Raw genomic sequence first — 13,841 nt, 5'->3', positions numbered from 1 at the left:
TCCCCCCACACACACACGCGCGTCCATAGGTACACATACACGCGTTTGCTGCAGACACACACAACTTTCAGGGTGCGTACGGCAGCAAACGACTCAAATAATAAACCAATGCTGCGCGAAGAACGCCTTAGACCTGCAACACATTTGTATGGCACTTTACTCGCGGAGGGTGAGCGGGGATGCGTCACGTCAGTAGGCACGCTGCGTAACGCTGCCGTATGTGCTCACTTGCCGTGCAAAATATATCTATTATTGCGCCCCCACCCCCCCCCCCCCCAAAAATACATAAGTCTATTGTTATACTTTTTGCATTGTGTACAGTCTGGAAACTACCAACATGCCAAATTTCAAATTTGTTGCATGTCGGGATGTATGCTAAACATTTCGAACAGACACACATATTCACAAATTTTCCTTTTATATATATAGACAACTGATGAAGTAAGAAAACTCTTGTCCCAGGATAGTCCTCCTCGTGCCAGTTCCTACTAGAAACAGGCTTAGAAATGACATCTACCACAACCGGTCCAGCATTTTCTTTGAGGTGAAGGTAATCGCTACCTGAAAGTGGTGAACTGCAATGACCTGAAAACATTCACTTAGATTATTGAAATGATGCATTCCAAGGACGACTAATAATACCATCAATTCCCCCGCACCTTCGATGAGCACGGTTGGCTACGTACAGTGCGAAAAAAGTTCAACATAACACACACACACACAACAGGGGAATTCCCAACGTGAGTTATCATGCATACCACCTGAACTGTCAGTCAATAGTCAATGCAGTATGCACAAAGATCCTAGTTTAAAAACAAACATGCATTCATTCACAGAAGGAGATAGGGTTTGCAGTGGCCCAAAAACAATTCGACTCATATTAATGATCGTCAACAAGACAAGGTCTCCTTTACAATTTTAAATTGATTATTTCAATAATCTTTCAATTCCAAAAGGTGTGGAATTCATAATAGAATCCAGTTCAACTTTAGGTCACAATTGAACCGATCTGGTAAGCCTCAACATTAAACCGCACGGCACTTTCCAATGCGACTGGTCAGCGGAAACCATCATATGGCACCGGCAGCAGAGATCATCGGTCACCATGTGGTACGTGTGAACAGATACAAAAACACACACACATACCAGGGCTAGAGTTTTATCCTATTATTAAGATATTTCGATAAGTGCAGCAAACAGATTGGCAATTTTCATCGTTTACGTTGCATGCAATTTTTCGATAAGGCACGAAATGGAACGAACAACCCGAGTCTCTTAAAGCTCCGTCTGCACTTGCCTTGCTGAGCATGTAGAGGTCAAGGATCTTGCGCTCGACGATGGGGATTTTCAACGTGGAGCCCTGCAGCTCCCAGAACTTGGCGATCTGGTCCAGGAAATTCAACTTCACCCGAGTCTGTGCCTGAGTGAACAAGATGCAGTGCAGCGGATCAACGCACTGCGGCAAAGGCCACAGCCAAACCGGCAGAAGAGCTGCGATGATTTTGACAAGCACCAAAGGCTAAGTGAGTGTTGTGCGTTTTGCGTGTAAGCTGATGCACGTTTTACCAGACCACGACGAATACATCACACACACAGTGCCCGATTTTAATGCGTCACTTTAATTCGTTTTAAAACAGTGAAAATATAAACTAATAACTTAAAAATTGATAATAGGGTGAAAAAGCTTAATTTCATATACTGTCTTCTCCGGATAATACACAAATTTGTTTTGCTCTATTTTAAATAACAAAAAAATGGAGGTAGGTCTTACAATCTATTGTGTGCGAGACCGGATTTGTATAAGTTCATTGACACCGGCCACAAGTTTGGAATGCTTTTTAAATTCCAAAGTATTTTATAATCTGGAAAATCCGAAGTAAAAATTGGAAGGATCCTTTCTGACCAAGGCAACAAAATAAAATCCAACCTTGGAAGAGACATTAAGGTTACCTGCCAAAACTCGGTATAAACATCGTGAATGGTAACGTCACACTGAGGCGCTGCCATATGCAATGATCCGCCTTAATGTTTCTCCGATAGTTGGACCACAGCTGACTTTGGTAGTGCTTTACCTCCAGCTCGTTGAGCCGCTGAATCCTGGGCGTGAAACGAAACTTGTCCACGTCCACAGCAAACGGTGGCTGCCAGTCCTGAAAGCAACCACACAGACAACACAAGACTGAATGGCCGCCCGACACACGAGGACCCAATAACGGCACTCCCCGGCGAGAATTGTCAAGTGTCAGGAGCTAAAGCAGGGCTGGGGATGCAGTGTACTGGGAACCTTCAATTAGCACTGGTTCGCTACGTACGGTGCGAAAGAAGTTCAACATACATACCGTATTCAAAGACACATTATCAGAGCACGTTTGTTTGCATGTTTTTCCACGAGTACGTGTGGTTAATGCAGACTTGATTCCTTGCAAACGGTATCTATTTGGTGTTTGAACATCTTAACGCCTGTTTTATTGGCAGAAAGGTTAACACCTATTCTTATTTTTCATACCTGCTACTGGCAAAAAGCTCCCATAGATATAAACACATAAATGACCAGCAAACATGAAGTCAGTCTTCCTTTATCTAGGGAAGTCCATGGATCATGGAGTTCATATGCTGCGTGATTATTAATATTATTCAGCCTATTTACCCAGGGAAACTACACCGAGTCTCAACTCTTTTCCAAGAGGGTCCAGCCAAGTATGTCCAGTAGGGGATGATGTTGCTGTGTGTAATCCCAATAAAATAACCTGCAGATAATATTATAGCAGGGGAATGTTTACTTGGCCAATATTGGTTACGTGTTTTTTTGCTGTGTGAAGTTTGTTTGCGAATTTGGTAAGATTAGATAGTGATCAGCAGATTACATGTTCCATATCAAATGTCGGTTATTTTCCTCCCCACATAAATTCAAGGGCTGTGCATGACATTTATATTAGATTTGATTTTCATATTATAGTTTCAATCTCAGAAGAGAATTGTGACTTTCAAACAAACAGTGCAACAGTAAGCGTGTTTCGTTACCAAAATAAAAAAAACTAACCAATTAGGAGAGCAACCCCAGACAAAACTACAAGAGCCAATTTATCTATTTTGTATCACATACGTGATGGCAGAGGTAACGTCACACTGGGGCGCTGTAGTGGTGAAATATGTGAACTACCTTGCCTGGTATGCAGGAGTGTGTGGGTTTGATCCCGACCCCGACACCTGTATATTTGGAGTTTGCATGTTCACCCCGTCGTGGCATGGATTTTTCTCCGGGTCCTCCAGTTTTTTCCCTCCACATTAAGAAACATGCGTTTAGAGTATTTGGCTGCTATAAATTTCCAAATGATAAGCCACTTCGTTGAGCTATAATTTGTGGCCAGGTCACTTCAGAAAAGCGCTATATAGCAGCTCAGTGGCCCTTACCCGGTAAAATTAAATAAAACTTTATTAGTTTTAGTTTTTTTCCCAGCAGGTGCACGCTTCACCATATTCATGGCAGCAAACCATGTGGGCACACAAAAGCCTCGTGGGCATTGGACACACTGCATTTGGACGTGAAAAGACCCTTTCTCATTGCTTTGGCATATATCGACTTGTGTGCTAATCTCCGAGAGCGTCAGCAACTGCATATTGGTAACATCTGATCATTACTTTAATGCATTACTTTTTTTGTGTGCAGCTCGGGAGAATTATTATCGGATTTATGGTTGACAGGTCTCTTACAAGGCGTCCTAATCCTAAGAGTTGCTGGGGTTAAAAGTTCACCGTTCTTGTACCTTAATGTAGCAGACAACAAATCTACATATATTGAATATAAGCATGATAAATTACTTTCAGGATGGCACGTACAATATTTTCATAAAATGTACATCAACATAACCACTATAGCAGAAGAGGCAATCCATATGAAGATATAAATAATTGAACACGATTCTTATGAAAACAGAAAACAATCTCTGTACGTGAACTTTAAAAAGCAGGAAACTTCCATGATATTTCGCATCAAGTGCTTCATTTGTGTATAAAACATCGTGACCACATTCCAGGAAGCCGTGTGTAAGAGATACTGGCAATGACGAGGTCAAATTAATCCAAGAGGCAGCGTATTTTCGACTGAAAACTGGAAAGCACGAGTTCCAAAATTTATTTAAATAATGTTTAATCGGCCGAATGCTTTGTGCACAACTTTCAAAGGACAGTTTTTTTTTACTGCAGTATGGTATTAGGTGCAAAATAAACGCAATGCACTTGTACAAGGCAAAATATACAAATGAGTCCCGGAAGCAGGATGCAAACAAATCATTCTGTAAACAGCAAAGTAGATGAGAGTGAGAAATATTTAAAATTTCCAATGTGATGCAGGAAGCACATGGTTTTCCATAGAATAGCCCACAGAGTCGATGGCAGAGCAACTGCTGGAGGAACCCATGGAGAATTTAAAGTTAGAATAACGCAAGCAACAAGCATATCTATCCTATAGAGCATAGCCCATCTAATCCCCGTAAATTAGCACAAACTCTGCCTATAATTCTAAATTAATTCTAGATTTGAAGCTTTCGTGACTGCAAGGATTCATATTCTTGGGTTATTTCGGTAAAGTCACGTAGGTAAAAAATTAAAATTAATAAAAGTAAAATAAAATAAAAATCACGACGTTTCAGAGGCAACACAAGCCTCCGTCTATGTAGACTAGCCGTAGCTTCAGCCGCACCAACCTTACCATAATAATAAAAAAATCCTATCCAGGAGCCTGCCCTGGCTCCTCCCCCCTCAACCAGTATATATACGGGTCGGATCTCTTGGAATTTCTCATTTACTTGATAGAGCGAGCGTGCTGTGACGGTTCCACCTGAAGACGGAGGCTTGTGTTGCCTCCGAAACGTCGTGATTTTTATTTTATTTTACTTCTATTAATTTTAATTTTTTACCTACGTGACTTTACCGAAAAAACCCAAGAATATGAATTCTAAATTAACAAAAATAGCTGCACGCTACATTCTGTTATGCTCTAGAAGACATTCTTCTCTCTAAGCCTAAGTATTATTATGCTTGTTTACTCAGGAAAGCCTCATTGAGTCAAGCCTTTTTCAGGAGGGTCCTGCCAAGCTTTCACTAATGAGTATTTGCAGGTAATTTTGTAACAATGAAATTCGCACCTCCAATTAGCACAGTTGGCTACGTATGGTGCGAAATAAGTTCACTCATATAGACATTCATTTTCGGCCAACTTAAATTGTATGTTTTAATTAGCTTTGGGAAGAAACCAGGGAACCCTGTGGAAATCCACGCACTACACGGGGAGAACGTACAAACTTCACACAAAAAAGGCACCCTGTCACCCATATGTATGAAACTCAAAAATATAAGGGGTTAATCTCTCCCCCTCCTACCCTTCATAATAATTTAGAAGCAATTATAAAGCATGTAAGACTTGTCGTTAAGTTCTCTTCAAAACTGAGTAACACAAATATTTATTCAGATTTTTAAAATAATAAAACAAAGAGTTGCACAGCATTAATTGCACAAACAAACATGTAATTATTGACATAGGGTAAATGTATTATACGCAGCAGCACAATCACAAAGAAAACAGAATGACGTTTCAGCTTAAAAACCTCTATTAATGTACTTGCTACAATAACTTGAAATTTGAGTTCTGTTTCCATTCAATGTCAGGCCTACTTATATAAACCACATTTGTTAGGAACCTGATACAGGTTGAACTTCCAAATAAATTAACTAGCGTAAAAAAGGGGATTTTCTATTCGGCATGGTATAAAAATTACGCAAGCCATTCTAAGTGTGTGCATCGTGTGTCTACACAGACATAATCTGTCCATAAACACGAGTAAAGGCAACACGACATGGCATTACACCAGTGCAAGAATCTAATTCCATACACTGACCATACATTCACGGAACATTATTTTACAAATTGCATTTTCTGTAAGAAAACACTGCACCCTGCGAGGTGGCGGGGGAGAGGGAGGGAGCAAAAATTATCCACAGCATGCGTCTTCACCCACGAAGGGCCAGAGCGGGCTGAACGTGCGTACAAAGGAGCCGTCAGCAAATCCAGTGGGGACAAAGCGGCAGGGAAGACAGGGCAGGTTATGACTGACATGTTGTGCAGCTTACAACACAAGAAAGCTGCCAAAGCATTTGTGTAAGGGTCATGGGCACAGCACCCCGGAAAATCTTTGGCATCGCGACAATGTCAAACAAAACGCTCATGAACACTGTGCAGATGAAGTCACTGAAGGCACAGTCTCGTAATGGTAACAAGAGTGGCTACATTTTGGTTTTGTTCCAATTTTATAAATACCGTATCGTTTATATCACGGGAGTTTCCTGGAGAGTTTACCCAGAAATGCACAGCGAGTTTTGCGTCATTAGCCTTAAATGCTATGTCGACCACACGGGATTCTGCACCAATGAGGGTGCATGATGCCACATTTCACTCATAAAATCAGCACGTTTTCTTGAAAAAGCTTGACAAGCACTGAAATCAGACAATAATTGAGGGAAATGACAACCAGTTATACAAAACACCTATGCTTTTTTGTACAATTTTCACGTGACATGTTAATTCCGACTTCTGCCCTTTAAATTTGTGTGCATGTTGATATTAACCTTTTAGGATTTACATCTGATACAAGACCATTCATTCTAATAAGACATCAACTCTAAAAGTGTCCAGTAAATAAAAGTTATCTCTGTGGAAAATAAATAATGACAAGGGTCGCTGCGATATAATTTAATATTAATACAATATTTATTTTCACAATAGGATGACAATCGCAATATCAGTTTCCGAAAACTTTGTAATGGTATTACATGTTATTTTATTGCATTGTTTATGTGCTTTGATGTACTTACAGTATATGATCAAAACGGATGCTTAACAATTTTTAAACTGTAGTTTACTCAACCTAAGCCTGCCACAAGTCTTTCGATAAATAAATTAAATGCACATGTTACACAAAATATAATTAAATTAACTCCAAATATTAAGTCAAATAATTAGTATGCTATCAATTACTCCGAAAAAAACATGTAGTAAAGTCGTAATTTCATAGATAATATAAATGAATTTAAGTAAGACTTAATAATTCAGAAATATTTTGTCAGGTCATAAAGTGTTTTGAAAAACAATAATCACAGCGTAACAACATTTAGCAAAACGGACTATATTGCTACAACCCTACCAACAACCAATTAATCCATCCTAATGTGGCATCGCGATGCCGGCACGTGAGGAAGTCCTGCAACCACGGTAAACAGGGTGTATATGTCTCTTGCAGTTTGTTGTTAAGAGCTGGCTCGGCTGGCAGGCTGCAGAAATGCCATTTGCACCATATCGTAAAACACCCTTTATTTTCATAAAACACAAGCACAGATAGAAGGCCACGCATGGGTCTCATCAGCAAGCATCCCCGCTGGGTGCAAATTAGCAGGAGGGGACATCTGGTTGACAAGAAACGTGGCATGACAGCTCACAGGCCCTGCCATTGAAGCCCCGCGTGTACTAAACTCACCGCGAACCTACATTACTCTCATGCCATTATGAGCATTTCGTAAATGTAATTTAAGCCAACGTGCAATTGAATAATGCACACTGAAGTTCAGCTTATCACGATCAATTTACATATCTCACTGTTATCACATACATGTTGCGTTTGATTTGCATGCATGTATCTTGTCGTGACTTTTGCATGTTTATTGTAAGTTGTATTGCTCTAAATACAACTTAAATTACACGTGCACACGAGCATCAGTTTATTTGCTATATTTCTTTTGCAACCATCAGGGTTGCTGATCTTATGAGCATTTTCATTCATTTGTCTGGAAAAGGTTTCAACATTAGATATTTTTATTCTTAATATTCGTAAATAATGATTATCGCGGTATTTTAAAAAAAAGGTAGCCTCCCTATTACACACAGGAGGCAACTGAGCGGAATGCGTTTGTTGTTGAAGGACTCACTTAGCTATTACGTTTCAAAGGAGCATCTGCAAATAACGCCAAAAATAACAAGGAACTGCCCCTCCCATAGCTTTACGATTGTTTCACTTGGGGTATTGCTTTTTCTGTTCCCAAGATAAAGTTAAACGTCGCAAGTAACTTCACTCAGCACGAATACTTGCTTGAATGTTGCTCACTGCGACACTGTTATTTTCATGTCAGTTATATTTTTTTAAAGGTGCAATGAGAGTCAAGATGAGTGTCTGAGGTTATCATTTGCCAGAAATGCAGGGGGTTTTGGAGATAAGTTCACAACAGCGAAACCTGGTTATAACATTACGAAAATATATACACTAAATTACATGTTTAGAAAGAATACCGTTTCGTGGAATAGATATTGAGCGGAATATAAAACATTTAAAATGTATAAACGTATTTAAATTTTCTGTCATTGCAAAATACATTTAATGGGAATTCTTGGAATAGGATGTATTACTGTATCTGACGTGCTCATTTAAACATTTATTTATTTGATCAGGTAAGGCACCACGAGCCATATAACTCTTTTTCAGAAGCGACCTTGTCACGCATGATAGCTCAACGAAGTGGCTTATCATGTGGAAATGTATAGCAGGCAAATACCCTAAAAGTATGTTTCTAAATGTGAGGGAAAATATCGGAGGGTCGGGAGAAAAATCCACTCGACTATGGGGAGAGCATGCAAACTCCAAATATATCAGGCATCTGGGTCAGGATCGAACCCACGACATATCCTGTATACCACATGAGGTTACTTAACATTTAGTCACCTTGGCGCCCCATTAGTTGGAATATTTGGTTGGAATATTTGGTTGGAATATTTGGTTGGAAATTGTAAGGGGGGGGGGGGGGCGCAATGATTCTCTCCACAACATGATGCGCTTACACTCAAGTGTTTCTTCATATATATTGTGTGTATGTGCATGCTATTTGTTTCAATATTGCCATTTGCTTTAATGAAGGATAAGTAATGGGGCAGCGGTTTAAGCACTGCCTTCGGCATTCCTTAAAAACTAAATTTGATTCCAGGCCAGGGCGAACATTAGTGGCGATTGGCATATAAATGATCATGGTCTCCCCTATTCAATAACCTAAAGTGACCAGCGTTTTAGGGTATAGTATAGTCCAAAAACCGCCCATATATACGACACGGCGTAGGGCGTTAATCGAACGGGATTTGACAGGTTTTGGACATTATTGTGTGTAGCCCAGGCCTCCTTAACAAGGGGACATTGTATGCTATTAAGGTGCGTACGAACTGAAAGGAAAAAGTTCGTGGGGGGAACATTGGTGCGTGCACACAAGTGGAATCATGCAAGGGGGGAACTGCAAAGCCCCCGATGGGGAGGCGATTCACAATGAGGGACGACACGAACCAAAAACATAAACAAAACACAGGCGACGACCCGCCTGTAGACAAGCCAGCCCTCGCGGCAAAAGTTTACCCGGTGGGGTTTGTTTTGAAGCGAAAAGTATTCCCTCACCGCAATGGCTTCAAGCAAAAAAAATCTCAATTTCGCTAATATCAAAAACCGAATCTCGGTGGGCCAGGAGTCCATTTTGCTGCAAGTATATACAGTAATGTGTGTGTACCACACGGCTCATTATGACCACTCTCGTGTCACAAACTAAAGGTTCAACGCAAACGGCCCCGTCCCAACCGATGCAGCAAGACATTGTAATCAAAACAAAACAACGCCACTGACACAACTCCGATATGGACGGATAACGGAGGGAGGCGCTCGCTGAGGGCGCTGTAAAGTTGCGGCTGTCAACAATCAGAAGGCATCGCCGCTCTTTAAATCACCCTGCCCGCATCGCCAACTACAATCTCCGTCATGTAGCCCATTCACAACAACACCACCACCTCGACAGAGCAGGTATAGGTGTCAAACTAGACCTTACGACCCCCCCCCCACCCCTGCCTTGGTCTACCGGCGCCATCGCTCGCGACCCCGCAGGGATCTCCAGGCAAGTCCGCGGCGTGGGGCCGTGCTAGGCCGCGGCCCCCCCCGTGCTTTTGTTCGGCGCGGCGCCATGTTTGACGCGGCCGCTCCTCCTCGGCACGGCCGAGTACGCGGCGAGAGAGACTGGCAAGAGAGGAGGAGGAGGAGGAGCGGGGGGACACGGCAACGAGGCGACGGGCGTACGCAGAGGGAAGGCAGCGATGGAGGCACGGGGAAGTGGGAGGGGGGTTGGGGTAGGGGAGGGGGGCGGTGAGGGGGGAGGTGAGGGGCGGCGGCGGCGATCAGCACAGCAGCGGCCGCACTTGGCTCACCGGCGGGGGACGGATCTTGCAAATCCCCGTCTTCTCGGCCGACGGGCGAATCTTGGCGATGTAGCCCATGGGGTCGGAGAACTCTTCCCACGTCGGCACGAACACGGGGCACTCCGGCGGCGCCACGAACTCATCGAAGGCCGCCGCCGCCGCTGCCGCTGTCACCGCCATGGTCGCTCGCTGCTCGCCACCACCTCCTCCTGCTGCTCCTCGTACTCCCTCCTCGTTATCCTGCTTCTCTCGGCTGCTGCGGGTGGCCAAGTTGTCGGTGGTCGTGATGACGACGTTGTTGTTGTTGTTGCTGCTGTTCCTCGTCGCTTCCCGTGCTCAGGCCGAGGGCGGCGGGCAGCGCGGAGCCGCGGCCCCGCGACCCAAACAACGCGGACACACAAAAGACATTGTTGGGTGAGGGGGGCGGGGCCCGGGGGGAGGAGGCGGGGTCAATAAAGACAGGGGGCGGGGTCAACAGCGCGGTCACGCCCACCGTCACCACAGCGTGGCGCGGGTCTCGTGCCAGATCAGAGGTTTTTCACCTCTGTGTGTATTGGTACGGCTGGTGGTGGTTCATTCATAAAAAAAAACATTACTCAACACATTCGTAAACAATTTGGCCTAAATAAAATGTAAGCAGTAGGCAACGTTACGGGCAATGGCCCTTCGTCATAGCACATACATCAGTTGAGCAGACAATACGTCTGCTTCATAGGCGTGTCCACATTACAAAATAAAAGAATTTGTTTTTACATAACCCGTTCGCCGCACTGACATTGCATTTGCTTCTCAACAGGTGATTGAAAGTTCAGAAAGATGGAGCTACATGTCCCCACAGAGGAGAGCGTTAACAATATGCAATAAATGTATGAGATTAGTGGGGGAAAGGTAATGAAATGTCGTTGTAATTTGTCCCTAATTAACTGTTTTCTGAGTGGACATGTAAGATAAGATAATATGGGAAACACTCAGATATATTCAATTATCCATTGCAATATTGCCATATCTTGACCACCGTCACAGCTCACACCTATAACACAATGTCTACCTAGGAAGTCTTCTATCCAAGTACTTTATTAACAATACCCAAGTGTCTGCGAATCTCCCGAATCGATTCGGTAGCTTAGTTTCTGATTGGAGTGTTAGTTACTTTCCTTCTGATGAATTTAGCATCAATTACGAGCTTTGCAATTCACTTTATTGTTCGAAGACGTGCTACATGTCCAATTTAACATCCCAAAAACAGTCGTTATTAATTAAGCTATCAGTACTTTATACTGGTAGGAACCTCCTGGTTACACCAGCCCACAGGGGATTATTGTGTCCGTCGTGCAGGGAGGGGCTGGGTGGGGAGGGCTGGGTGGGGAGGGGAGGGCTGGGTGGGGAGGGGAGGGCTGGGTGGGGAGGGAGGGGCTGGGTGGGTGGAAGGAGGGGTCGGGCTGGGTTGGGAGGGGCTGGTGACCCCGTGGTGCCCTTATAAAACTCAACGTTTAACCTACTCACGCCGGCTTGTGCCCGCCCTCACAGTCGGGCATATTTGCGGAATACACCACGCCGCCGTTGACCCTGGCCATTGACCGAGCAACCCAACGTTCCTTCCAGCTCCCTCCGCAGGAATGTGTTATAAATTGCAGATTTAAAGGAAAACTTCAAAAACACAACTAATCAAGCTTCCTCATTAAGTACACTACAGTGGTCGTGTTCTGGATAACAGCGCGTTGAAAGCGCTTGCAATAAAATCAGGGTCATTGCCCAAAACGTCGTCTATTATATTTATATATATTTACTTTTAAGGCCATAGTGCTATGAACGATATGTGTTGAGCCATACCTGTCAGCCCATACCGCTTATCCGTATTCTTGTACATGGAAATTCATAATATTATTTTTTTTGGGTTAGATCGCGTTCATAAAAATGTGTCCTTAAACCCGCCACCACCCAACACAACTAATTAGTAAGGTTTTCACGTAAGGGGCCGTCCATAAATGACGTCACGCACCTGGGGGGGGGGGGGGGGTCAGACATTTGTGACAATGTGTGACGAGGGGGGTGTGTGAGAAATGTGACGTCACAAAAAATGAGCAACTTTAAATAAATATAAAATTGTTATAACAACACTAATTGTTATAACAACATTCCTACAACATCAGAGTGCAGCGCCACATTAAATACGCACTACAATGACAATAGTTTAAAGCGATTTGAAGCATGTTTTATTTTCAAAATGGAAATATGGTTTTGGCGGGGGGGGGGCAGAGCTTAGTGACCTCATATTTGAGGGGGGGTCTGACTTTTTGTGACGCCGTGTGACGAGGGGGGGGGGTTCAAAAATCGTCCAAAATCGCGTGACGTCATTTATGGACGGCCCCTAAACAGAACATGCCAATTCGTTACTCGTGTTGAGGTGTGAAACACGACACGAAGGCAGATCTTGTCGGGGATGACGCCAAACGGGTTATTAAGGGGTTTATTAAGGGCTTTTGCCTAGCTTTCTGGAAAGGGCTAACACAAGTCACGGGCTAAGCTAAATCTCCCCAGGGGAAAGTGTACTGGGAAATCCCTACGCCTTCCAGGCTAACGGGCTCTTCCCATAGCGCTGACCGACGGTTCATCCAACTCGGCCAGCCGGGTAAAGTAGCCCTCCCTAGCCTGGTGCTATTTCTCCTCTACCCTGGGTCCCCACTACCCCACCGCTCACGTTCCCCGTTCCCGGCGAAGACCTCGTCGACGTCACCGGTCACCCCCTCAAAAACCCCGAGGGGCCATGACGTCACTCCTCCCGAGGCGAGTGTGACATCCCGTCATCACTCTACTCCTCAACACTAAATTTCGATTTAAAGCTTTCATGACTGCAGTGATTCATCTTCTTGGTTCTTTCGGTAAAGTCACGTAGAAGGGAAATAATAGAATAATGAAAATAAAACATAAAATGATTCTCACGACGTTTCGGCCACAACGCAAGCAGCCGTCCTCAGGTGAAGAACAGGTCTGTTGGAAAGACAGCGTCTGAATGGACACCCCTTCCCCCCTCCAACCCAGCTTAAATATACGCTGCCAAACCTGGTGGTGCCCATTCAGACGCTGTCTTTCCGACAGACCTGTTCTTCACCTGATGACGGCTGCTTGCGTTGTGGCCGAAACGTCGTGAGAATTATTTTAAGATGCTGTATTTTTATTATTTTATTATTTCCCTCTTCAACACGAGTACAGCACACCGGTGTGTTGGAGAGCAAATCCACAGCATTTATATAATCTGAGTACTTAGTGGCATTCAAAATACTCAAAATTAGTTTTTAGGTCCATACGGCGTACCGCCGTTTCAATACGGGCAATTTGTTTTGTCTATTTGTTTTTGTTTCTCCCTTCTGATGGGACTTTGTAGGATAAACGTTGAGATTTATAAGGACACTGGGTGATCAATAAAGTCTGAATTGGTCTGTAATAAGACAGGCACTGATAGGGAGTTGCCAGGTATGGTTGAGCTGTTTTTAATATATATTATTGTGCGTGTGGTCCACTGCCAACGCAACAGCATCACAAATTATTTTTTTCAAATTGTATATTTTTTTCGGTGGCTGGA

General features: G+C 43.5%; 1 protein-coding gene across 3 annotated transcripts in view; it reads right to left on the bottom strand.

Moving 5' to 3' along the window:
• LOC144731245 (lysine-specific demethylase 5A-like) overlaps nucleotides 1-10,700 on the bottom strand; it is a 53,406-nt gene extending 42,706 nt beyond the window's left edge. For 2 of the 3 annotated variants that reach the window (XM_078612266.1, XM_078612267.1), the window contains exons 1-3: nucleotides 10,271-10,700; nucleotides 2,073-2,150; nucleotides 1,298-1,420 (exon numbers count right to left, since the gene is read on the bottom strand). In XM_078612266.1, coding sequence (XP_078468392.1) covers nucleotides 1,298-1,420; nucleotides 2,073-2,150; nucleotides 10,271-10,441 — 372 coding nt within the window. In that variant the 5' untranslated portion in view covers nucleotides 10,442-10,700. The remainder of the gene's footprint in view (nucleotides 1-1,297; nucleotides 1,421-2,072; nucleotides 2,151-10,270) is intronic. The other variant, XM_078612268.1, reaches the window with a different exon arrangement.
• Nucleotides 10,701-13,841: the final 3,141 nt, after the last annotated feature.

The sequence above is a fragment of the Lampetra planeri genome, chromosome 38, assembly GCF_965212315.1.
Source record: "Lampetra planeri chromosome 38, kcLamPlan1.2.h2, whole genome shotgun sequence".
In the NCBI taxonomy this organism is placed as follows: Eukaryota; Metazoa; Chordata; class Hyperoartia; order Petromyzontiformes; family Petromyzontidae; genus Lampetra; species Lampetra planeri.
This window is presented reverse-complemented; position numbering and strand designations above follow the sequence as displayed.